The 27847-nt window shown below is 39.4% G+C and overlaps 1 protein-coding gene across 11 annotated transcripts in view; it reads left to right on the top strand.

Annotated features, from left to right (window-relative positions):
* The window catches only part of SCEL (sciellin), a 119107-nt gene that overhangs the window by 49373 nt on the left and 41887 nt on the right, over positions 1-27847 (top strand). For 7 of the 11 annotated variants that reach the window (XM_066380721.1, XM_066380725.1, XM_066380726.1 and 4 more), the window contains 9 exons: positions 11647-11727; positions 14268-14333; positions 16460-16519; positions 20646-20690; positions 22417-22476; positions 22774-22833; positions 23471-23530; positions 25212-25271; positions 26427-26486. In XM_066380721.1, the coding sequence (XP_066236818.1) occupies positions 11647-11727; positions 14268-14333; positions 16460-16519; positions 20646-20690; positions 22417-22476; positions 22774-22833; positions 23471-23530; positions 25212-25271; positions 26427-26486 (552 nt within the window). The remainder of the gene's footprint in view (positions 1-11646; positions 11728-14267; positions 14334-16459; positions 16520-20645; positions 20691-22416; positions 22477-22773; positions 22834-23470; positions 23531-25211; positions 25272-26426; positions 26487-27847) is intronic. The other 4 variants (XM_066380728.1, XM_066380723.1, XM_066380722.1 and 1 more) reach the window with 3 other exon arrangements.

Here is a 27847-nt window from a genome sequence, read left to right as displayed (position 1 = left end):
AACTATGTTTTGAACTGATTTCAAAATGTCAGTTCTGACTTATCTTTGTTCTGTTCTCTCTGCTCCACACTAACTCATGCACAGGTGATAACAAGTTATTTTCCTTGATTTGTCCAAATATCATTTGCATAAGATTTTGATAAAGATGTGGGATGATGGGAGTGGTAGTAATACACTGTAGAAGCCCAGACAAAGCTATGTAAAATGTCACATTACAAATTCTTATTTGTAAGTTCTTTGGACAACCCTGTTATTGGTCATTTCTCATTGGCTGACATTTCTCCGCAGGTGTGATCCTGTTTATAGTTTGCTCAGCGGCCCCTCACTCCATTCTTCTATCTCTCTTTTCCTCTCTTTCTTCCTCCTCTCTTCGTCTCAAATCCCACCTCCGTTTCCTACGAATGACTTATGCCAGGTAGTTTAGCTCTCTGGATCCTGTACTAAGCTATCCTCACAGAATCTTATTCTCATAACTAAATATAATGTTAAACTCACTCTTAGGCACTCTATGCTGCCTTTAAAAATAAAGATATTGGCCCTGGCCAGTTGGCTCAGCGGTAGAGCGTCGGCCTGGCGTGCGGGGGACCTGGGTTCGATTCCCGGCCAGGGCACATAGGAGAAGCGCCTATTTGCTTCTCCACCCCCACCCCCTCCTTCCTCTCTGTCTCTCTCTTCCCCTCCCGCAGCCAAGGCTCCATTGGAGCAAAGATGGCCCGGGCGCTGGGGATGGCTCCTTGGCCTCTGCCCCAGGCGCTAGAGTGGCTCTGGTCACGGCAGAGCGATGCCCCGGAGGGGCAGAGCATCGCCCCCTGGTGGGCAGAGCATCGCCCCTGGTGGGCATGCCGGGTGGATCCCGGTCGGGCACATGCGGGAGTCTGTCTGACTGTCTCTCCCTGTTTCCAGCTTCAGAAAAAAAAATAAAATAAAAATAAAAAAAAATAAAAATAAAGTTATTTTGGCCCTGGCCGGTTGGCTCAGCGGTAGAGCGTTGGCCTGGTGTGCAGGGGACCCCGGGTTCGATTCCCGGCCAGGGCACATAGGAGAAGCGCCCATTTGCTTCCCCACCCCTCCCCCTCCTTCCTCTCTGTCTCTCTCTTCCCCTCCCGCAGCCAAGGCTCCATTGGAGCAAAGATGGCCCGGACCTGGGGATGGCTCCTTGGCCTCTGCCCCAGGCGCTAGAGTGGCTCTGGTCGCGGCAGAGCAACGCCCCAGAGGGGCAGAGCATTGCCCCCTGGTGGGCAGAGCGTCGCCCCTGGTGGACGTGCCGGGTGGATCCCAGTCGGGCGCATGCGGGAGTCTGTCTGACTGTCTCTCCCCGTTTCCAGCTTCAGAAAAATACAAAAAAAATAAATAAATAAAGTTATTTTTTATGTCATAATAATATAAAGAACCAGTCACACACACTTAAAACATCAGAACTGTTATTGACTCCTGTCTCCCTTGCTACCCTTATTCACTCATTGTAGAGTTTGAGGGATGTGCTGACCAAGGAAAAAGCTATGTCCTCCTGGTGGCAGTAGCACACTACAGGCTTCATTTAGATGGTGCTGAAAGGTTTTCATGGGGAGTAAGTCGCCAACAGCATGAGTCTTTCCAAAGACACCCAGAAGGAGAGGACAAGGAAGGTCCTGAGGGCGAGGGGCATCCGAGACCAGAGTTTCTTGGCCAGGTGATGCCACTCAGCAACATGGTGGGTAGTTCCTGGGTCAGAGGACTCCAAATGGTAAGAGCAGGCTGGGGTCTTTTATAGCTCCAAATTTGGGTAATATGATTGCGCAAGTAACCATAACACAAGGTCAACTGTGGGATCATGAGAAAAGCATCAACATTTTCTGGATTTTCTGGGAGCTCTGATGTGGTATGGAGAGCTTCTAAGAAGAGAATTGAGAGAAAAGGTCGTGAAAGAGTTGGGGGTGGGGAGGGAGGAAGGGGAGAAATGATATAATACTAGGTTTCCAATCCCAGGGTGGTTTTAAACATAGTGATGTCACCAATCAGTGTAAGAAGCAATAGGAGCATGTAAAACTGAATGTGTGTTGATTTGAGCAGGTCGAGTTTGGGCTACTGGAAGGATATATATTTGTGGAGGTAATTTTCAAGCAGCGAGAAATGGGGAAAATGCTCAGATAAGAGGTGGGGTAGAGATCCTGATTAGGGAATGAGCTCTTAAATTTTAAATGTAGTATCTTCAGAGTGAAGTTACCTATGGAGAAAATATTAAACTAGAAGAGAATGAAAGTTGAACCGTGAATAAGACCTTAACTGGTGTAATTACATGGTAAAGGAGACGTGTAACGAGAGGTGGGGAGGGTGGAGGCAGGGTAAGTAGATGCATTCTACCACCCAAAACGAGCCCATTCTCCAAAGTCTAGTATGGCTCTTACTTCCTCGATCCAGCTTTCTCAGCCCGAGAGTTGTCACTGTCATCTGAACTCAGAAAGTTTGTTGTCTGCCATCCTCACTTGGCCTTTCATTGTACATGACCTTCAAACATTACTCACTTTTTTTTTTTTTTGTATTTTTCTGAAGTTGGAAACGAGGAGGCAGTCAGACAGACTCCCGCATGCGCCTGACTGGGATCCACCTGGCATGCCCACCAGGGGGCGATGTTCTGCCCATCCGGGGCATCACTCTGTCATGACCAGAGCCACTCTAGCGCCTGGGGCAGAGGCCAAGGAGCCATCCCCAGCACCCAGGCCATCTTTTGCTCCAATGGAGCCTTGGCTGCGGGAGGGGAAGAGAGAGAGAGGAAGGAGAGGGGGAGGGGTGGAGAAGCAGATGGGCGCCTCTCCTGTGTGACCTGGCCGGGAATCGAACCTGGGACTTCCGCACGCCAGGCCAACGCTCTAGCACTGAGCCAACCGGCCAGGGCCCATTACTCACTTTTTATAGTGGGGTATACTCATAGACTAGATAGCGTCATGTTTTAATCCTTTGAATCACCAATAAATTTGTTCATAGTAATTTGTTAATAAGTATATGTTGATTAATTAATTTCAATATTTCTTATTATTTACAAGATAAGGAATTTCCTTCAACCCATAATCAGATTTGTCTCTTTGTAGTTAGGCTTTATTCTATGTGCTTAAGTTACAATGACCGTTTAAACATAGCTCTGTCCTTCTCTCTCCCCCTGTATCTGTTTCTGTCCCTCTTCCCAAAAATACTTGTTGAGCTCTATGTGCTAAGGAAGCACTTTGCTAGAATCCAGGGCTATAGAGATGTGTGTAAGATCCAGTTGCTATTTCAAGAAACTTAAAGTCTATTAGGGAGTCAGTTTGATCCAGAAGCACTAAACATGAAGGATTTCCTCCACTGAGCAGTTCCTTGGGGGTATAATAAACACAGGGGTTGAGACAGCCACAGAATCTGTGGACACATGGAGAGGGCAGCACTGGAGGATGTGTTTGAGCTACATCAGGGTCAAAAGTGAAGATCCCTGAGGTAAAACTTAAATAATGGATAAGAGTAAACCAGGTGCAGAGGTGAGGTGAAGATAGAGACATTCAAAGAAGAAAGGAGAGAAGGAGTGAAGGCTCCAACGTCAGAGGTCATGCTGTGTGTGTGCACGTGTGCATGCATGTGTTTATTTGTGTGTGTAGAGCTATGGGATTTCTACCCAAGATGCTTTCTCTGCAGTCATCCTTTATCAGTTATGTCTAGTGGTAGCAGGAAATACAGTAATTCCAAATCTGAGGTCCTATGGAAAATGTAATTTAATCTAAGAAATGATGGGTGCATACTCATGTATAATTTGTGATAAACTTCAGTACCTTTTCAGAATACCATTTCTGTTTGAAGAGCTAATCCTTTTTGCTCTTATGTAATTTGAGCACTGGTTATATGCTAGATATTGTGAAACACATATAAAAGAAAATACAAATCTGATCATCAGCAGTTATTAGAAGGTCAGGACCAGTGAAAGTTCTTCCCTTCCTACTTCTTTCATGTGAAGATTTAGCAAGCCAGACACAAAACAACTTGTCACCGATCATTAGTATATGTCTTAAATTTTAAGTTCTTAAACCTCTTCTCATCTTTAAGTCCTCCCGGAGTGATAACATTTACCAGGCTTGAACCAACAGAGTGGATAATAGGTGCTATTCGTGAAAAATGTTCCATTGCATCACAATGAAATATGAAAACAAGATTTCTGATTTATTAGAAGTTGATGTTGAAATTGCATCTGATTTCAGAACCTACTATTCAAGACAGTCATTTCGTTTCTAGTAGATTCAATTCAGACTATGCACTTATATGAGTAAGAGATTCAATAGTTAAAAGCCATGTGAAGCTCACTTAAGAAACTCACGGAAGCCAAATTAATGTAGTTGCTTAACAGGCAGCATGAATGTTTAGGATTGTTACCCATTTTAATGATTCAAGATTAACAATGAAGCTACCACCACTAGTAACAACAACAATTTTTTTTTTCTAGAATCATTTTCGAAGACAGAACAAAATATGTCATATCTGATAAAATTAAAATCGTAGAAACATGCCTAGGAAAATTACCATATCGTTAAATGCTTGCTTGCTGTATTCTTTTATAATTTCTCATCTATATTTGTTTCAAGCTCTTCTCCTTCAGTGGTTTTCTCTTTCCTGTAGATGATGGGTAGATTGTAAAAACAAAAGTCCTGATTGAGAAGTGAGTTGCTATGGCAACCTTGCACTACAGTTATATTTTTCTGTAACTATAAATGGAAAAATGTAACCTTTCTAATTATGCTGCAGTGTTTTTAACTCTATTGGTACCAAACCCTCTACAAAGCTTGCTGTCATGCTAAATCAAAACAATATTCTTTTTATCTCAACAAAAATGTTCTTTATATTAACTACATAGAATCAGTTCTGTAAAAAATTAAGATTCTAATGTACTCAGTAAAATGTCTAAGTACAGCGATTTTAAAATCTTATCTGAATGCCTAGAATGCCCATTTAAAATATCCAAAATAAATAAAACATTATCCTGAGTTAAGGTTTATTATTTTTAAAAAGTGCTGTTAAAATAAAACTAGAAGGGGCCCTGGCCGGTTGGCTCAGTGGTAGAGTGTTGGCCCAGCATGTGGAAGTCCTGGGTTCAATTCGGTCAGAGCACACAAGAGGAGCCCCCATCTGCTTCTCCACCCTCCCCCTCTCCTTCCTCTCTATCTCTTTCTTCCCCTTCTGCAGCCAAGGCTCCATTGGAGCAAGTTGGTCCAGGTGCTGAGGATGGCTCCATGGCCTCTGCCTCAGGCACTAGAATGGCTCTGGTTGCAAGGGAGCAAAGCCCTAGATAGGCAGAGCATCACCCCCTAGTGGGCATGCTGGGTGGATCCAGTTGGGCACATGCGGGAGTCTGTCTCTCTGCCTCCCTGCTTCTTACTTCAGAAAAGTACAAAAAATAAAACCCCCCAAAACAACAAGAAGGAAGTGTATTCACAATGTGAAAATGAAGGTCTGAACCTTTAGCCATCAGCTGCTTTTTCCTCAGTCCTGTGGGTCAACATAGACAGTCTCTGACCTCCTAACACTAGTTTTAAGTAACTCATACATTCAAACAACAATAGCAAAGGAAAAAACCTGCATTTCCCCTCAATCCAGATTCCCACAGCCCCTTCCTTCCATGGAGCCCCTGCTGCCACTACCATTGGCGGGGAGCCCCTTGAAGTATGACAAAGCAGGAAGCCTTCAGGCTCAGAAGGAGGGTCAAAGAATAGGTTGTGAGTATCAGGATACCTTGGGGCAACCTCTCTGCCCAAACCACCATTCTCCAAGCTATAACTTACCGTCCTCCAGACATAAAAACCAAACTTTTTGATGAAAAAAAAAGTATCTTACTGTTTAGTAGTATTGCCTGAAGGTCTATTAACTAGAGACCGTAAGTCTCATCTCAGTTAATAGCCTAAAATCTGACAGGCTAAAGGGCTGTCTATGATCATTCAAATCTTAGTATCAATAACATAAATCAGGTTTCATTCCTACCAAAACTGGGCAGAAGTGGAGCACATTGAGGGAACAGTGGTTTCGATTTTGTGGACAGGAGATGGCATTGGAGCGAGTGGACTCTGGGAGGCAGGGAGCCTGGGTGTGGTGCAGAGTGGTTGACAGGAGCATACTGTGACATGAGCCTGGGGGAGGACAGTGGGAATACCAGGTGGCAGGTGCAAGAACCAACATTTTACTTAGGACTGTCCTCGTACCTGGCAAACAGGAGCTACTTCTTCTTCTCATCTCTCCTCTCCCTCTCAGATATGTCCAGAGTGTCAAAAAGTGGAATCACACATATATAGAGCCTTTTGAATCTGGCTTCTCAGGCCTGACCTGTGGTGGCGCAGTGGATAAAGCATCAACCTTGAATCTGGCTTCTCTCACTTAGCATAACACATGTGATGCATCCATGCTGTGGCATATATTAATAGATCATTCCTTTTCATTGCTGAGCAGTGCACCATTGTACAGAAATACAAAGCCCATTTATTCATTCACCAGTTAAAGACATTTATTTTGTTTCCAAAGATGCTTTAAATGTCCACATTTCATATAAATATATGTATTTATTTCTCTTGAATAAATGCCTACAAGTGGAGTTGCTAGGTCGGATAGTGAGTATCTGTTTAAGGTAATGAGAAACTGGCAAACACTTTTAAAGTGTTTGTACCATGTCGCATTCCCACCAGCAATGTGTGAGAGTCCAAGGTTTTTCACTCTCACTATCACTTAATATTGTCAGTTTAAAAAACACATGTTAGCCATTCAACTAGGTGTGTGGTGTATCTCATCATGGTTTAAATTTGCATTTCCCTAGAGCAGGGGTCCCCAAACTTTTTACACAGGGGGCCAGTTCACTGTCCCTCAGACCGTTGGAGGGCCGGACTATAAAAAAAACTATGAACAAATCTCTATGCATACTGCACATATCTTATTTTAAAGTAAAAAAAAAAAAAACAAAAAAAAACAAAAAACAGGAACAAATACAATATTTAAAATAAAGAACAAGTAAATTTAAATCAACAAACTGACCAGTATTTCAATGGGAACTATGGACCTGCTTTTGGCTAATGAGATGGTCAATGTGCTCCTCTCACTGACCACCAATGAAAGAGGTACCCCTTCCGGAAGTGCGGCGGGGGCCGGATAAATGGCCTCAGGGGGCCACATGTGGCCCGCGGGCCATAGTTTGGGGACCCCTGCCCTAGAGACTGATGATGTTGAGCATCTTTTCATGCTGACTTGTCACATATACTGCTTCTTTGGTGAGCTACCTGTTCAAGTCATTTACCTGATTGGTGGCTTGTTTATTGTTTACTTTTGAGAGTATTTTTTAAAAATATGCTCTGTTTACAAGTTCTTTGTCAGATATGTGATTGGCAAATATTTCCCCCCCAGTGTGTAGCTTGTCTCTCATCCTTTTAATGTCTTTTGCAAAGCTAAAGTTTTTTAATTTGATGAAGTAAAAATTTTCAAGCTTTTTAAAAAGTGAATTGTGCTATTGTTGCTGTATCTAAAAACTCTGTGCCTACCTCTTGGTCGCAGATGTTTTTCTTCTAAAAGTTTTATTTGTATGTTTTACATGAAGGTCTATGTTTCAGTTTGAGTAGATTCTTTTTAATTCAGAAAATATTTATAATTTCACCTGATAATTGTTGGACTGTTTTTACTCTGTCTTTGAGAAAACATCTAAGAACTAAAAGATTCTATGAATCACCAACACTTAAAAATTTGTGTCTCGTTGTGTCTACTGACCAACTAATAGGTTTGTTTATGTTCTTATAGATCTGACCTAAGTTATACTAAAGAAGATTTTATTAACCACAACAGCATCTAGATGCATTTGGAAAGTGCAGTACATGGATGGGCAGAGTCCCTAGTCTATCACAAGTTCCTGGGCCTCTGTGGAACTGAGGATTCCTCATGATGACATTGCCTACCCATAGTCACGTAGTGATTTGAAGCCACAGATCTGGAACAACCTTTTCATTTTGTGTATAAATAAGCAGAGGTTCTGAGAGAATCAATGCTCTTTCCAGGTCCAAACTGAAAGTCAGTGCAGAGCTAGTCTAAAACCTGAGTCTCTGGAATTCTGTCACGGTGGGCTCCATTGCTCTGTTATGACTTATTGAAATGGCCATTGGCTGCTAGAGAATGATACAGCAGCGGCAATCATTCTTTTGCACATGTGCCTTGCATTCTATAATATAAGCTCTTTGACAGTATGGATCACACCTCTTTCTGAATCATCAGTTTTGCCTCACACACTGCTGAAGGTCCTAACAGGATAACTGGGGCAATTGTAGAATAAGTACTTGTTGGGCTAATGGCTCCCCTGCTTGGTCAGGGAAATAATGCAAGACAACCTGTTGTTATTAGATTGTCACTGGAAATACCTGGAAGAGTATTGGTTAGATACAGTATGACACAGAGGGAAAAAGCATGGGATTTGACACCAGAAAGACTAGATGGAAACTGGCTGCCACTGACTAGCCATGTAACTCAGGGTAAATTACTCAACTTTTTTGAAACCTAGTGAATAATAATAATAATCATAATCATAAACAATAACGATATACATCCTACAGGTTAAAATAACATACGTGAGAGCCTGGCAAACTGGCATGTTGCTGGAACTCAGTAAATATAAGTTCCATATCCTTAGCCATTATTGGAATAAAAAATAAAAGGTGTGGGATACAAAAGCTAAGCACAATGGAAAGTGAAAATGAAACTCACAATTAAATATTAGAGTCAATTATTCTTGTTTCAACATAGACCTGTGCGGTGATAATAGAAATATTCTTTACAAAGTCGGTTTTGAGCAGAACTCACAGAGCTAAGCATGGTCTTCAAAAACAGCATAATGAAAAGAAATGATCGTAACAGTAGCACATGAACATGAATAGGAACAGCTTCACAGTATTATATCTATTAGCTCCGGCCCTTGAACTACTATCTGCAAGTCTTCATGTTCCTTGTGAGTGCTACCATTTTATCTCTGAAAGTTGCTCTTTACAACTGTAGCCACTAATGTGATGGCACAGGCCTTGTGGGATGGAGGGAGAGACAGAGGGGAGAGCCGGGGTCAATGTATCCAAGCTTAAGCATTGCATCTCAAAGTAGTATTCAAACAAAATCATTCCACATGAATGTCTCTTGTTTCCATTTCTGCAAAGTATTCCCAGCCACAACTTCCTGCTTTGCTCTTGCATTTTAACATCCCTTCTTGGCATCACATGGAGCCCTGGCATGGCGTGAATGATTTCTCTCATTTCCCTGGAGGGCTTGGGTTCTGTCATCTGTGGCTGTCATTGCAGAGATGCAAATAAAAACTCCTTTGAGGTGAAATGAAGCCAATGTGGCATTGCCTGGCCCTGCCAAGTGGGGTGTAAATGCATTACCCTCGGAAATAAATACTCTCCTCTGCTTTTCTTGGTCTTGACAACCACACACCCTTTCCTGGGTATGTTCCAAACCATCTTCGCACTGGGTACTCAGATCTACTTCTCTACCCGTCTCTGCCTCCCAGACATACCCGATCAGTATTTACCTGCCTCTTCGAGGCCTAACCATTCCAAATTAGAAGAAACTCAGCTTTCCGTCGATGGGTCTCTGGCAGAAGCAGTTTGGCATCATTCTTTTTTAATCCTCCTCTTCATCTTGTTACCCCTGTCCTGCCTGTTCTTGGATATCCAGCGCCCTGTACAAATCCATTACTACCCAGGATCGACCATCTTCTTACCCTTTTCCTTTACTCCTGGGAGAAAAACATATAATCAGCTAATCTGCCCAGGTACAATAAAGACATTATCATGTGAGTGCTTTTGAATTATCCCCCAAACAAGGATATTTTTTGAAAAGAGAGGATGATGGCAACAGAAATATATTCCTATCTGATTGGATAAGCCAGGATATGGTGTGGTGGGGAAGGGGGTAGGAAATGCAAGTAGCGGCACAGGTACTGTATTGGATGCACAAGGGGTAAAAACAGCAACCACGGCACTAGGCATTTCCTGAGCACTTGCAGTGAGCCAGGCAGCGTTCTAACACATTGCATGCCCTTCTCCTGGCTTCAGTGCCACTATCAGCACAAGAGTCAGGAACCCAGCATGCTCCATTCTCTGCTGTTTCACGGCCCATCACTCCTATAAGGTGTTTCCATCACCGCTGAATCGAAACTGCTCTTATCAGTGTCACCAATGTCCCTCCTATGTCCAAAACCATGGTAACTGCCCTGTCCTTGCTTGATTTGATCTCTGAGTAGCATTTGACATGGTCAGTTACTTGGTGAATCACTATTACTCCTTGATACTACACCCTCATCTTTCTTTTCTCCTTGGCCATTTCTCTTCATACCCTTTTGATGTGTTCTTTTCATGTTTAAGACATCTAAAAATGTTTCAGTGCCGAGGGTTCAATACTTGGCCTTTTTTTCATTTCTACTTACACTGACACCCTTGGTGATCTTGTCAGGCTTCAACTATTAAACACTGTCTCTAAGCTGGTGATACCCACGTTTCTATCATCTTCTGTGGTGGTTCTCATGGCTCATGTTATCACTTCCTTAGGTCTTGGCTCAAATGTTACCTCACAGAGAGGCCTTCACGGGACATTCATTATAAACTATTATCCCTACCCCATCACTCTATGCCCCTTTACTCTGTCTTGTTTTTCTTCATAGCACTTCTCTCCATTTGTCATATGTTTATTTGTGTTTTGAAAGCCTTTTGAGAACAGGGACATCGCCCACTCTGTAGAACGCCTTATACATAGAAAGCTCCCAGTAAATGTTTGTTATATAAAAGCATGATCATTCAGTCCTGACAGCACCCCAGAAGTCCTATAAGAAGGGTTATTACAGGTGAAGAAACTGAGTCAGGTTAACTCATCATCACACAGACGACACCTCGGGCAGCCTGGGTCTAGAGCCCACGTGCTCACCTAGTATTCTGCAGGAGCCAGAGAGGTGCATGGAGTCCAGATCACAAGGCTACTTTTACTAGGCATGGGAGTTAGCCGGAGGGTACTACAGAACAACTGCGGTGGTTGTGGTGGTGAGGGGAGGAACGTGCCTTGAGTAAGAGTCTGACTCCATCCAAGATACACTCACAATTGTCTGACTCCAGTCATGCCAGCTTAGAGGCTACTATGGCACTTTGTTGCAAAGTTTAGGCTGATTGTGTGTGTGTGTGTGTCTGTACTTTCTAGCATCAAACTGGCCTTTACTGACAATATTTAAGTCAGATTTCTAAAGAGCTTCCAATCAACTTTACCTCTAGGTCTGTGGAATTGAAAACCTTTCTTGCCATTTCTGCAGCAGCCTGATAGTTGACATAATTCCTAAAGAAGCTTATATATTAATGCCCAAGAACCATTTACTATGCTCATGCACTGCTGACCCAAAATGCCACGACTTGAGCTAGATAGCCTAGCAAAATATTAATCTGTTTAAAGAAAACATGTTTTAAACCACAGCAAAATAAGATATGACTTCTTTTAAGTTTAGTGCTCTGTAGATTTTGACCTTTCAGTTACCTCATATATGAGGGGTTGTAAGACGCATAAAATATTTTCATGTATGCAATAAAGGCATTCAATTAATAGATGCTAAAATAGACCATGTTTCTTTGGTGAAATGAACTACTGTTTTCTCTGTTTTCTGTTTTAAAGGGAACCAAGTATTCACCCTCCAATACCTCCAAAACCTAGTTCTCCTGTTTCATCTCCTAACCAGCTGAGACGGGATAATAGGTAAGACCTAGCACCCCAAAATTTCCAAAATGAAGTTTAAGGAAAATGAAAGCAATTGAATTGTGACCTGTTTTGTGCAAAGCATACGTATGTCTTGTGTGTACACTTGTAGAAGCCTTTGTAAAGCTTTTCTACTTCTATTTGTCAATACAAGTGTATGTTTATGTTTGCCTTTAAATATTTATGACCATTACTTGTCTTTGAAATACACTTTCAAGATAGAAACTGAACAGTATCTATGTCCACAAAGTGTTTGTGCTTAGCCTTCCTCTAATTTATGTATTAAGAACTAATATATAAGGACCCTTTCTCTTTTTCTTTCTTTGTATATGAATATATATGTCATATATACACTTATATTTGACATATTTATTATAGATATAGATTTGATTTATATTCACCCATAGCAAAGTTTCCCATTAAGAACTATAACTTCTGGCCCTGGTCAGTTGGCTCAGCGGTAGAGCGTCGGCCCCGCATGTAGAAGTCCCAGGCTTGATTCCTGGTCAGGGCACACAGGAGAAGCGCCCTTCTGCTTTTCCACCCTTCCTGCTCTCCATTCTCTCTATTTCTTCTTCCCCTCCTGCAGCCAAAGCTCCATTGGAGCAATGTTGGCCTGGACACTAAGGATGGCTCCATGGCCTCGGCCTCAGGCACTAGAATAGCTCCGGTTGCAACAGAGCAACGCCCTTGATGGGCAGAGCATTGCCCCCTGGTGGACATGCCAGGTGGATTCCAGTTGGGCAAATGTGGGAGTCTGTCTGCCTGCCTCTCCCCAGCTTCTCACTTCAGTAGAATACAAAACAAAACAAAACAACAAAGCAATTTCTGATGAAAGATAATTTTGAAACTTTGTGTTACCTTAGGTTAGAAATACCTTTGGGTAGTTCTTTAGTCTTGTTTTAGCTAAGGAATTTGTAATTTATATACTTCAAAACTATTACAGATTTTTAAAAATGTTCTAATTAACCTGTCTCCAAATCAGGAAAAAAGACAGACTGCTTTTCCACTTTGAATCTCTGACACTTTTTAATTGATACCAGGAAACAAATTCAGAGACCTGAAAGTCTTCCCATGTGTTCCTATTAAACTGTCTAATAATCTCAAATCATTTTTTGAGATGTACATTGCATGTTTCCATTATTACTGTGAAATTTAAAAATAAGATCTCAGTGAAGACAATACAGCAGGTCCACTTCATTGTCTACCTTTGATTCTTTTGTATTTTTGCTTTTTGATGTTGATTTTTTGACAATATGTAAAGCAATTCTAGAACTGTTTTTCAGTAAGAAGGTAACTTCAGTTAGAAAATGCTAATTAGGCAACAGCAGTGTAGCATTAAGTGTTCAGCTTATAAAGTTAAAAACTCAGGTCTGAATATTTATCCAGTGAAATTTCACAGGGCCTTTGAAATGTCCTTAGGATAAGAGGGTATGTTTTTTTAATGAACCAAGAGAATACTTCTTCACTGAATTAAAACAAAACATAGGTCATATTTATAACTTTTTGTTTATACAATGATTATAATTATACTATTAAATATAATTTCTCAAGCTCTTTATCTTATATTATATTTTCTTTTACTATTTGAATAGCATTTTTTAAAGGGCTAAGATAAATGGGATTTAGTACCTCCTAAATTTAAATCTAAAATCAGTGACTCTAGAGCAGTGAACTTACGTAGATTCAAAAGGAGCTAAATTTCATGGGAATTGATCTAATGCATTTTTTACTGCTCTAATTTATTTCTTCCACCAATGATCTTAAAAATAAAATTAGGGCAACTTACATGCTTTAAATTCTGATTACTTTAATCACAGTGAGATGATTTTAATGAAAGAATATGAAAGGAAAGTATTGCCTATGTAATTAACACATGTCCTCAGGAGTACAAAAAATAGTTGAATATAGTTTCTTGAGAACAAGCAAGAATGTGTAAGTAGGTCAATAAGATACTTGGAAAAAGAACGGAGAAAAACCTTATATCATAAATTGTGATGGAATCTAACATTGTAAATTTAATTCTGTCAACTCAACATGATCATTCTCGATGTAGTAGGTATACTGGAAATTAAAAAATATTTTTAATCATATCTAAGCAATTATATTTCTTGATAGTATTCAAATGGAATTTATTTAAGGAAAAAAATTATTCCTCTGATGCCTTATAACAAAAAAGTAATTCTTAATTTTTTAAAATATTATATCATCATCTAAAAGAGATAAGTATGAAAGTACATTATTAACTGAAAACTGAAATAAAAATGAACATATTTAGAACAAGTATTTTTATATATATTCAGTGGTTAAAAATATATTAAACAATATAGGCTAAATTGCAAAGTTAGTACTGTATATTGGATTCTATAATCTCAAATAGGATATGTGGTTGAGTTCTAGTGAAGATTGTTATCTCAAATACAGTAGTGTTTCAATACACTTTGATCTTCTTAAACATAAATGTTTTCTTATAAATTTAAATTTAACAAAGAAGTGTTTTTGTTATCTAACAACCATTATCTTTAACTTTTAAAATGTAGGCAGATTTGTCCACCTAAAGCTGATGTGTATGCAGAAACCAACAGAGCTGCTGAAAGAAATATAAGGTACAATGAACTATTTCATTGTATTATAGAAATGATAAAGTATGCTTTATTAAAACATTTTAAAATACAAAATAATTAATAATAAAATAGGTATGGAGCGTCGGCCTGGTGTGCAGAAGTCCCGGGTTTGATTCCCGGCCAGGGCACACAGGAGAAGTGCCCATCTGCTTCTCCACCCCTCCCCCTCTCCTTCCTCTCTGTCTCTCTCTTCCCCTCCGCAGCCGAGGCTCCACTGGAGCAAAGATGGCCCGGGCGCTGGGGATGGCTCCTCGGCCTCTGCCCCAGGCGCTAAATGGCTCTGGTCGCAACAGAGCCACGCCCCGGAGGGGCAGAGCATCGCCCCCTGGTGGGCAGAGCGTCGCCCCCTGGTGGGCGTGCCGGGGTGGATCCCGGTCGGGCGCATGCAGGAGTCTGTCTGACTGTCTCTCCCCGTTTCCAGCTTCAGAAAAATACAGAAAAATAAAGTAAAATAAAATAAAATAGGTAAAAATCATTTTTCCAGCTGACTTCAGTATAGTGGGTAATAAAGCTTTTTATATATACCTAAGAATTTTATTCCTTTGATTTCTATTCAAAGCTTTACATTAAGAAAACAACCAAAATTTTCTGAACATAATAACATAAGATTAAACCCTTCAGATGGGAAAATACCTCTTCATTGCCTGTACTTGTCCCAAGGTTGGTGTTGATGTATAAATGAACAGGTAGAAATACAATAATTTGACTTACCTTGTTCTACAAAAGCTTTGGCTGATGTGGCCAGATAATGAGGTCACACCCAGCTCTCCCTGCATCACCAGGAAGAGGCTCACAAATTGGGTTGATGACTCTGGATAAGGTTTCTCCACGACAGTCCTGATGGGTGTCTAGGGTGCTACACATCCTATCTAGCTTAGTACTGGTGTTGGAAATGTCGTTATTATCTATTTTTGAGAAAAAGAAACACTCTTTTTAAAATTAGTTTCTGAGCCCGTGCTATTTTATAGGTGTTTCAGTATGATAAACCAATTTTTATTATGGTAAAAACCATCATAATTTAATCATTTTAATCTTATGATAAACCAGTTTTTCAATCAAAACTTCTTTCTGATTGAAAATATTTTCAAAGTTCAAAACTTACATATGTTTTTATTTTAAAAAACGATTTGCTTTGATTCTCAGAACAGAGTTTGAAATGTACATCACAGAAACACCTTACCTTTGGGAAAAATCGTATTCCTCTTGTATCTGATAACTTGAAGTACAACTGTACCTCAGCTTTTTCCAATCAGTGTCCCATGTGTCACAAGATGTTAATGCGTGCTCTGTGAGAGGGGGTTAATGGCCCAATACACTCAGGAAATAGTTGAATAAAGTTCTATAACATTGGACTTCTCAAAGCCTTCAGTGTGCATATATATCTTCTGAAGATCCAAAAATTGATTACACTTTACAAATCTACTAGACTACGAAATATTTTCTTCATGTCATCCTAGCCTTTATGAGACACTGTGAAACACGGGTCTTAATTACAGGAAAACCTATGTGAAACACGGGTCTTAATTACAGGAAAACCTATCAGGATTTTCCCAATTATTCCTTTTCATGATCTAGGGACCAGCATGGATTTAAGCTGTCTATGTAACCTATCCTATTATTCACAATGTACTTTATTTCCTTTTGGAAGCTTAAGAAGACAGTGCTTTTTCACTTCATGTGAAGGATGAATTAACTATTTAAATATGTTGGTTAATGCTCCTTGTTTCTGGTAGAAAACATTCTGCACACTTTTCTTCTGATTTTACTTGTGCAGTTAACTGTGTTTTCTTTTCCATATCCTTTGTTTAGGTATAGAACTTTTAGCAGCAATTAAGTCTTTAGGAAAAACTGTAGTTATTTCAGTGAGCACTAGATGGCAGAAATAACGCCCAGGTGGAATGGCAGTGATGTGTGTGTGTGTGTGTGTGTGTGTGTGTGTGTGTGTACGTGAGCTGATACCATAGAAGTATTTTGTTATTCCGTTAGACACAATAATTCCTAAATAACACATGAACTTTTATTTTTTTCACTGAGAACAGATAATAAATGAGCTGCTTCAAAGGTGGCTCTACTGTCACTGACTTGTATTTATTTTTCATTGTTTGAAGGAGTCAGGATCTTGAGAGCATTGTCAAAGTGGCTACTTCACTTCAGAAAACTGACAAGGGGTGAGATAGCAAAGCTTTGAGCATGATATTTTCTTCTCTTTATGTTTCCAAATTAATTAGTACCTTAAAGTTCCTAATATAAACAAAATTCCAATACTGTTTATAATATAGGATTTAAAAGAAGAAAGAATCAGTGTCCATAGATATGACCCTGAAAATTGGGTGATACTCATACTTATAGATTCTTTTCTTCCTCTGCTTCTTCTTCTGGTTGCCTGTACACATCCTAGTTACCTCACCTATTCATGATCTCAACCTCATTCCAAATCACCAGTCCTGTAATTACCATATTTTCCCATATATAAGACACTCCAATGTATAAGATGCACCTTAATTTTGGGGCTTGAAATTTGAAAAATTAATGTATTACATAAAGTTATTGAATTCAAGTTTTATTCATCATAAAACTCATACAACTCCTCATCACTGTCAAAACTCCCATCCATTAGCTTGTCCTCATCTGTGTCTGATGACAAATTACTGTCTTCAACAATCAGCACAAAAACAAGCGCAAAAAAAGTGGGAAATGCAAGTAAAAAATCTATAACCACTTTTTTAGACCCGAAATTTTTCGAAAAAAGGTGCATCTTATACATGGGGAAATAAAGTATGTAGCTCTACCAGGTCTGTATTTATCTGTCTCCCAGCACTCGCTTTTAGAATGTCCAAGGCCGTAGTCAACTTCCTTCCCAAAGAGGCTTCTTCTCTGTTCTATTATTCATTTTTCTGAAATCATTTTTATCTGTCCATAGCTTCTCCCCCCTGTAGTATCAGGCATGTATGGATTAAATGTCTAAAGTGTCCCTCATGCCCTCATGGTCTCATTCCTGTTCAAATTCTCGTGGACTCCAGCATAGGTTATTAGAGTAGCTGTCCAGATTTACTTACAGTCCTCCAGTCTCTGCTCTAAAGCATTACTCATCGCTGTCATCACTGCCAAAGTTTTCTTCCTCAGATCTGCTTGAACGATAATCCACTAGCTTCCCATTGCCCACTCAATCACATAAAACCTCATTCAAGGCTCTTGTTAACCTGGCTTCTAGCTAACATAACATTCTGTTATTTCTGACTTTACCCTTACAGTTACCCTGCATTCAATGCCAAATGACATCAGTTTCATTCTATAATTTTCAGATACTCTGCCTTTGTTTGTGTCATTCTACCGATGGCAGCCATTTCCAGCCTCAAGATCACCATATCAGTCCATCTAAATCCCACCTATTTTTCAAGATCCAGATCAAATATCACCTTGTCTCTGAAGTCTCCCCTGAGTGACCTAGTGAAATGTGATTTCTGCTTCTCTAATCTAGTAGAGCTCCACTATTGATATTTTATAACAACTAATCATACCTGGAGTTGTTTCCTGTTATTTATGTAAATGTCTCATCATATCTCTTAAATATCTAAGAGCAGGTATTTTTTTCTTATTCATCACATGTCATTTACTGAGTCTGACCTGATGCCTTGTACAGAGTAGGTGTTTATAGAGTATGGTAAAATAATAATGAACAGTGAGAAAACCTTGAATATATTTTATAGTTTAAAACTAATGCCTCCAAATTTTTCTTGCTTCATGGAATTTAGCAATGCTCAGAGCATTATTAGGGATTTCAGTCTCAGTCAAAAGAACTGAAGAGAAGAAACAGAGGTGACATTGAGCTCCTGTGCAAATTCATAAACAAAAGGGGAGCTCTGCACCCAGAAGGGGACTCTCCCAAGTACCCTGAGCATTTCGTTCCCATCCCCTCGTCGTCTAAGTGCCTCGATCTCTAGTTCTATTGATTTATTTTGGTTTGAGGTAATATTTTGTTTTCAATAGGAATTAAACAAGATAGTTTTTGGTGGGTGAATGAGATGTTTAAGAGGGAGATAGGTGAGTGATACTGAAGAGAAATTATGGCCTGTCATAGGTCAAACAATAACAATGAGAGCTTCAATTAGTTTAACTTCCCGATCCACTCTCCCGAGCCATGATGCGCGAATTCCACAGCCAGATACATTCCTCACAGAGAGAAACTGCTGCTTTGACAGGCCCGGGAAAACGTCTGTGGCATGAATAGCTGAGTGTTGTTACTGTGGGACTTCCATAGGGAGTAGAAAAGCTTTCTTTATCCCAGATGCTCTTTGTGACATTCCTTTGTGAAATGGGCTGTTACTCTTATCTGATTAAGAGCATTTAATTTATTGCAAATGCAATAGCGAAACTTGATATCCAAAGCTTTTATCAATTTAAGGTCACTTTAAAAGCTGAACTTATTCACTCAGGATGCAATCTTCATTTTATTTAATTTACCACAGAGTGTCTTCTCATGATTTATGCTAATTTTCTTGTGATAAACATTAGCAACCCCCAGTCCTGATCATCTCATCATTGTGATGCATACCAGTCAGAAAGGTCTATGGCTAAAATTTACAGGATTCTTAGCTTTGCTCTTTCCCTTGGGGACCTGGACAGATTCACAGGCTCAGAGTTGGAAGGTAGAATTTCGAGCAAGAAAAGACAATGGGGCATTGTGGCAAAGGGACTGGGTAATGTTTGTCCCACACAAGGATAGCATGTTAATCAATTTTTCTCACAGTCAGTAACTTTTGTATTTCAACTTGAGTCACCTTGTAACTTGAGTATTTATTCTCAGCCTTCAATCCTACCATCGAATACATAATATTACTTGAAAGGATTCATCTATATGATGATTGTTGGTTTAACATGTTCTTAAGGGTCTCTAAGAGGACTGCTCCCAAAGCTATTCCATTGCTACTTTGTGTCAGGATCTTCAAAGCACATAAGTGACTCAGTAGCTATTCCTCATTAAGGCTAAGTCAAGTCTTGGTATCTCTAAATGCAGCTAAAACAAATAAATATAGCAATCATTTATTAATGAATAATTTACTATCAACTAGGAACTATATAACATAATGACCAAAATTAATTTATGACTTGACAGGCATAATAAAGCACTTTATACTCATTAGCTTATAATTCTTTTCTGAGGTGGGTGCAAATATTATTCTTATTTTTCAGTAGGAGAAGTCAAGGCAGGAGGAAAGAAGTTAGGTAACTCACCCAGATTTCGCAACTAATAAGTGGTGAATCGTGCATGGAATCCAGGTGTCCTCCACTTGGGAGCCTGAATGTGTAACTGCTGAATTAGTGGGCTTCACAGCCTCCTGGTAAACACCAGTAATGAGTCAATAAAAGAGAGAAACATTGAGAAAGTATGGAAAACATGCGATTCTAGATCAGGAAGAAGAGAGAATCAAAATTTGTGAATAGACAAGACTAGATGCAAGAGAAATGGGAGTGAAGGGGGTGGACCTAAGAGAAACATGCTGTGAGGGGTGCAGAGGGGCGAGACACCCCCTGAGGCTGCCTTCTTGGGGGACAGAGCTGAGCTCATGTGGTTCTGAGGGGTATTCTGGAACCTAGGGGACTCCTTAAACAGGTTGCTCCTGGAGAAGCCGAGGATAAAGGCTTGACAGTTCTCAAATACAGAAACAGGATACCAAATGTAGCTGACCTGGAATGGGGTGCAGTAGAGTTCAAGAAAGTAGTCAGAACTTACCAATGAACAAGTGTTTTTGAATAGCTGTTTTGTGTGAGTACGTTGTGCAAAAAAAGAATCTATAATTAATCACTGTACCTATATTTGTTGATCTGATTAAACCCGGTGCTGAGCCTCTACTGGCTGAAAGACACTATATTGCAGACTGAAGAGGATCCAATGTAAAATACAGTTCTAAATTTTAAGTGTTGCATGTGTGTGTGCTTATGTGTCTGTGTGTGTGCTGATATGTATAGGGTCAGGGGCATTAATATGACACAAGTGTATAGTTGCTATGTTAAATGTATAATGATATAAGTGTCATAAAGGATATGCAAAGAAACAAAATGCTGCCAAGATTCCAAAAGAGGAGGGGACTCTATTCAGGTGGAAGCCTGACAAAGATTTCTTGGAGAAAGTAGTGTTTGAGGACAGCTTTGAAGGATGAACAGGATTTTCATAGATGGTAGATGTGGGACATGTGTTGTATTTCAGGGAACTCGGAAATAGGTGTTTTAAGGTGAATCTGCCTTTTAACTCTGGGCAGGCTTTTACTGATGTGAGATTTTTTTCTCTTCCAAAAGTGAAGATTTGGATAATATCATCAAAATGAACAAAAGCTTGAATAGGTAAGATTTCAAAGCATTTATGCTTGCTTTATTACTGAATTACATATCATGACTTCCTATGTCTTTTCCGTATTTGAGCATAAGGATTCATATTCTGGGCTAGTCAAAGGTATACTACAAATCTTGAACAGGAAACATGCAGAAATCATCATTTCATCATTATTATGAATATGTATGTTATTACAATACAAAGATTCTACTATTAAAGTGTCTGATTTTCATATCCATTTGTTTAGTAAAGCAGTTATTTAACCATATATAACCATATTTTTCTTCCTGAAATATTAATATGTTAGTATATAAACAGAGTTTGGTTGGATCACTAAATGCTGTTAGTTTAACCATTACCAAAACCACTTATTATTTTAATTAACATCTCCTTATTTTTGAATAATTTATAATTGTATAGTTTTTTTAAAATTGAGCCTTGGCTAGGACTCAGTTGGTTAGAATATTGTCCCAATATGTCAAGACTGTGGGTTCCATTCCTGGTCAGGTCACATACAAGAATCAACCAGTGAATGCACAAGTGGAACAACAACAAATTGGTATTTCTCTCTCTCTCAAAAAAAGTTTCTTTTAATGATAAAAATTGAGGTTGCTGTTATAGTGTGTGGAATTTTAGTTATCTTTCTGTCACATGCATTCTAACACACTAAAAGGAGAAGGACCAAAGAAAAGGAGAAACAGGCCCTGGCCAGTTGGCTCAGTGGTAGAGCTTTGGCCTGGAGTGCAGGAGTCCCGGGTTCGATTCCCGGGACACAGGAGAAGTGCCCATCTGCTTCTCCACCCCTCCCCCTCTCCTTCCTCTCTGTCTCTCTCTTCTCCTCCCACAGCCAAGGCTCCATTGGAGCAAAGTTGGCCTGAGCACTGAGGATGGCTCCATGGCCTCTGCCTTAGGCTCTAGAATGACTCTGGTTGCAACAGAGCAACGCCCCAGATGGGCAGAGCATCGCCCCCTGGTGGGCGTGCCGGGTGGATCCTGGTCGGGCGCATGCGGGAGTCTGTCTGACTGCCCCCCCGTTTCCAACTTCAGAAAAAGACCAAAAAAAAAAAAAAAAAAAAAAGGAGAAACAAAGCACATGTCAATTAAGCTAATTGATGAAGAAATGTGGTTTTTATACCCTGTTCTGACAATAATGATCCATGTGATTGACTATCAACAACTCGTTTAAATTTGCTGCTTTTTAGTTTTCTCATTTATAAAGAGGAGGTATTAGATCACGAACCACAGACTCCATTGCCTAAGGAGGCCAGGCAGGTGTGAATGAGTGAAGGGAGCTGACTGAATGAAACAGGGGAGTACCCTATTGAAAGAGCCCAGCTGTTTCTCAGCTCCAGCCCATAGTTTCCCATGAGAACCTGAGCCCAGCACGGCTGGACAGTATCAGGAGATCCTGAAAATTCAGGCTTCTGTCTGTCATAGCTATTTGGTAAATACTGACTCACATTGAAAATGAAGACCCTCCATGAACCCAAACAACACATCTGTGTACCTGTTATGGGCTGTGTACCCCCAATTTGTGGCTTATTTATTTTTTTAAGTTCCCCTGCAATTTAACATTTGAGTCTATTAAAATCTCTGTTTGGAATAAAGCAATTTCAACAATTGTGGCTCAACCTTCCCAACAAGCATCTATTTCCTGTCTTAGATGTAAACTGGTCTATGTTTCTGAAAGTATCCATTATTTCCACTGACATTTTTTTTTATTTAATACATTTGAAGAAATCAAGGTCTTGATGGTATCTTCAGAACAACTCCTAAGGCAGAGCAAGCAGAGAAAAGGTAAGTGCATCTGTCTCTAACCTGAAGATGTGACCTTCCAGAGTGCTTGTTTTTCTCTTTCAGACGTTAGCTGGAAGGGGGTTGTATCCTCTGGCATGAGAATTTACTAGCAGATGGCGTAGTGTCCTCAGTACACAGTTAGTTCAGACATAATTTCTCAGAAAGATTTCTGCTTTTATATTCACTATGAGTAAATGAGCAATTCATGAAGAATGTTTATTTATCTGACCTTTCAAGCTACCATACGATTTTATTTCATTATGCAGTTTTTCATTTCAATTTGTTTCTGTTTTACAGAGCCCAAAGCCTTGAAAGCCTCATCTTTCTAAATACCCGGACAAACAAAGATGGCAAAGGGTAAGGTCAGAATAACAGTCTTACAGGCCTCGTTGATCGAGTCCTAGACTGTATACCATTTCCCGGGGGGCACCTCCTGCTCAGAGCGAGGGTCGTCAAGGCTGGTGGAATAGGCCCCAGACAGGGCCAGGAGATAGGAGGGTATCTTGGGGTTGGCTCTGCCACCAACATCAATCTGGGTGACCCAGAGCAAGTCACGTAACCTCTGGAGACCTCTGTTTCTTCATCCTATGAAATGAAGAGTATGACTAGATGATTTCCAAGTTCCCTTTTAAATCTAAAGATGGAAGAAATCTAGCTGTTACAAGTAGTGGACAATAGGCTGGTTTATGAACTAAATTTATGTAATATAAGACATTTGATGCTAGGGGCATAGCCCTTCACCACTGAAATCTTTATAATATTCTAAGGCCATTTTCAGTTGGGATTTTGGTTGAGTCACTTCATATGTATATTTCAAATATATTTGTAAATATCTCAAAGTCAAGAGCCTTGCTTTTATTTATTTTGTGTCTTAAAAAGAGTGAATGATCAATACATGAACTGATAGCATTTAAGAGATTGTTATAGTTCTAAATCTTATTGATGTCCTAGAAAATTGACTTATGTTACTGATACTATTTTTTTATGTTGAAAGAAACCAAACTCTCGACAGCTTTATTGAAGAAAATCTCAGAACAGTCAAGAATGACAAAAGGTAAGGGTTTATGAGATCTCTGTTTTTCCCTCAGACTGATTGTTTACCTTGTACTTGGTTAGTCATTGCTTGCCTTTCTAACATAATAATTATTTATATAGTCTTGGTTATTTTTAAAAATTATTTATCTGTGCCAGTGTGTGCTCAGAATGGTATTCCAGCTTTCCATATCATTCTTGGCAGATGCATTCTCAACTTGAATGTAGAACACTTATAATCTATTCAGTGAAAGTGTTGGCAGTAATTATCCCACAGACATTTAATGCCTGCTGACAACATATTGTTATAATGTAAATATGCAAGTATTATTACAGGTTAATTTTTTTTCAAGTGGAAAACAGATGAAATGGGAAAATAGCCAATTCTCTGTAAGAGGGTATATGAACATTGCAGGAAAAGATGAGATTTCAGATATTTAAAAAATGTAGTTTAGCCCTGGCTCAGTGGTAGAGCCTTGGCCCGGCATGTAGAAGTCCTGTGCTTACTTCCAGTCAGGGCACACAGGAAAAGTGACCATCTGCTTTTCCACCCCACCCCCTCTCCTTCTTGTTCTCTCTCTCTCTTCCCCTCCCGCAGCCTTGGTTCAGTTGGTTTGAGTAAGTTGGCCCCCGGTGCTGAGAATGGCTCCATGGCCTTCCCTCAGGCACTAAAATAGCTTGGTTACCAAGCAGTGGAGTGATGGCCCCAGATGGGCAGAGCATTGCCCAGGAGTGGGCTTGCTGGGGTGGACCCGGTCAGGGTTTATGTGGGAGTCTGTCTCTGCCTCTCCACCTCTCACTTAAAAATGAAAAAAAAAAAAAAAGAACTTTAGAAAGTTCCACACAAGAAGTAGAAAATAGGAAAAGTAGGATGAGCATCACAAATAATCATATCGTGGGCTGGAAAGAAGGAGAAGAGAAAAGTGGTTTGTAATTTGGGGTTACTTGAAACTCTGATGCAGGAGTGACTGATCTTGTTGGTGTAGCAGGGGAGGTTCATAATTCCTTTTTCTTCTTCCCTCTCTTCCCCCCTTTCTTGTTTCTTATAGAAAATATTAAAATGTCAATAGTTTTATCACTGTGAAATCAGAGACAGATGAAAATAGACAATTGAGGAATTTAAATGGATTAATTCTTATATTTGCTAATAATTTTACACTAGTGGCATGTGAAAGTTTTACTGGTTATGGTCAATTTATATAAAACACTGGAGTCACCATAGAGTTATTTCCACTTTTCAAGTGTTATTTTAGAACCTTGAACTTTTTATTAAAAATGACTTCTCTACATCTTCAGTGTGTTTAGAATTAAAATGTTGATCATCTGACTTCTACCCAGATATGAATAATTTTCACATTTAAACAAGACAATGTCTCAACAAATGTATTAACGTTAGCTTCCCACCAATCCACCTATAAGACAAAGAAAGAAGAACCTGAGAGCAGGAGGGGACTTACACTTTTAAGTTGATTTAATTAATACTGAATAATGATCGAGATCTTACTATGAGGTTAGTGTATCTTGTCAGCATTTTGCATGAGCAGAGCCACTTGAAACAAATATTTCTAAGGACTTCTGATGCTCTAGGTTCTGATAACATCTTACTACTGCTGTGAGAAATCTGCTATTGTCATAAGAGATTAAGTTATTGTCTATCTCTCTCTCTGTTGCTCTGCCTCCTCCGCCCCACTCATGTTATAAAGAAACCAAGGCCTTGGAAATCTTATTAACGTTAATCAAAGGACGGACAAAAATGAGAAAGGGTAAGTAAAGCTCTTAACTTTTTTGATGGGATTCTTTTCTTCAGATTAGCTTTTTACACTTCATGAGAAGTGGGACTGTTTTTCTGTCCTCTGTCACAGATGCAATTGCACTTTTAGGCCTATTGGAGATAGTAGGCAAAGGAATAGGTTGAGTGCTGTTTCCATAGGACCCCATGTCTGAGTTGCATTAATGTAAGTTGAGGAAAATCTGCTACATAATCTCTTATTCTGTATTTTCTAAACTAATTTAAAAATGAGCCAATTTTTATATTTAAATTAAGAAATATAAAGGAACAAAATTACAAAAGGAGAGGTATGTTAACAAGTTTTTCTAAACTAATATAAAACAAGTACTACTGTGGAAGTTAATAAAAATAAACTATGGATAATTACATCAAAGATTTTTCTGGTCATCTGGCCCTAGCAACACCTGACACACTTTCAGGAACACTCTTGTTTATACGGGTTCCAGATAAAATTCAGTTGTGACCTAACTAGCATAAAGTTTTCATGGCTTTGCAAAGAAGCCGAAGTCTCAAAACAATTATCAAAGCCAAAGCAGGGCAGAGGAGGCTCTCAGAGAATGAGAACTGCTTCGCTGTTTCTGACTCTAGGTTGTTATCTCCCAAATTGGGTGATCTTCTTAGTGATATTGAGGGGGGTCGGTCACACCTTTAAGTTTGTCTTCTCCCTTCTGTGTCTGATTCCTACTGCCCTGACCGTCACTTTGGAGAGTTTACAGCCCTGGCCAGACAGCTCAGTTGGTTAGACAAGTGTTGTCTCATTACACCAAGGTTGTGGATTTGATCCCCAGTAAGGGCACATACAAGAATCAATCATTGAATGCATGAATGGGTGGAATAACAAGATGATGTTTCTCTCTCTCTCTCTATCTCTCTCTCTTCTTCTCAAATCAATAAGTAAAGTCCATTTATGAAGAGTCTACAGTACATTCTATGTGAATTGATATTTATGTATAGGCCAATTAAATCCCAAAGATTAATTTAACTACATTACTTATTTATAGATAATTTTTATAATGAAAATAAATTTAATATCAGTATAATAATTTTCTCTAAAATATTGAATTAATTATTAATTCTATGGAATCTGTTTATAATATTATGAAACTGATCTAAACTTTTATTTTAAAAGAGGTAGAGACCTTGATAATGTTATCAAAATGAATGCCAGAGGAAATGAAAATACCACTGGGTAAGATTTATTAGTACCTTAAATCTGATTTCTCTAAGTGACATGAGCATGGAGTTAGACAATAACAATGGGCCACATAACCTTCCTTCCTTGATCTAAAATTATATATATATATATATATATATATATATATATATATATAGAGAGAGAGAGAGAGAGAGAGAGAGAGAGAGATATTTTTTTTTTTTTAAGAATTGTTCCAATGTTGCCTTTTCTCTCAGGTTTTGGACTTTGATCTGTGTTTAAGGATGAATTACTGAATTGAGTTTCTTTTTTTTTTTATAAATAAATTTTTATTAATGTTAATGGGATGACATCAATAAATCAGGGTACATATATTCAAAGAAAACATGTCCAAGTTATCTTGTCATTCAATTATGTTGCATACCCATCACCCAAAGTCAGATTGTCCTCCGTCACCTTCTATCTAGTTTTCTTTGTGCCCTTCCCCCTCTCCTTCCCCTCTTCCTTCTTCCCTCCCACACCCCCTCCCCCCCACCCCCGGTAACCACCACACTCTTGTCCATGTCTCTTAGTCTCGTTTTTATATCCCACCAATGTATGGAATCATGTAGTTCTTGATTTTTCCTGATTTACTTATTTCACTCCGTATAATGTTATCACGATCCCACCATTTTGTTGTAAATGATCCGATGTCATCATTTCTTATGGCTGAGTAGTATTCCATAGTGTATATATATGTGCCACATTCTTTATCCAGTCTTCTATTGAAGGACTTTTTGGTTGTTTTTATGTCTTGGCCACTGTGAACAATGCTGCAGTGAACATGGGGCTACATGTGTCTTTACGTATCAATGTTTCTCTGAATTGAATTTCTTATGTCAAAAGAAAGCACAGTCTAGATAATATTTCCAAAGTGGATCTCCAAAATGACCAAGATAGCCAAGAGTGAGGTTTGACTAAGACTCTTGTAAGTCAGCCCCTTGGGGCTCTGTGGCCCAGAAGGCAGCCCACGGAGGCTGGCACATGCCCACGCTGGGAGCAAAGGTGTTCTCCCACCTCTCCTCTCCCGGCCACGTCTGCATGGCAGTGGCGCTCAGTTATGACCCTTTTGCCATCTTGCACTGTCCCTTTTGGCTTCAGGTTCTTCTTTTGGTATTACTCAATGCACTTTAATGGGGGAAACATGTCCCCTGAGAAGTGAGTCATTAATTTTTCTACCATCAAAGGTACTTTTTTGTCCTTTATAACTCACCCTAACCCAATTGTTTTTAAAAGGTTTGAGTTTGGGGAATGGTTGAGTTTATATGAAAGCATATATTCTTATTATTTTAATATAGTTAATAATATATATTAGTTTTAATATTTTATCATTACCATTATTCTTATTTAAAAACAGA

Source organism: Saccopteryx leptura, chromosome 4 (assembly GCF_036850995.1).
Source record: "Saccopteryx leptura isolate mSacLep1 chromosome 4, mSacLep1_pri_phased_curated, whole genome shotgun sequence".
Classification (NCBI taxonomy): Eukaryota; Metazoa; Chordata; class Mammalia; order Chiroptera; family Emballonuridae; genus Saccopteryx; species Saccopteryx leptura.
The sequence above is the reverse complement of the archived record's forward strand: the minus strand, read 5'-3'. Positions and strand labels throughout refer to the sequence as shown.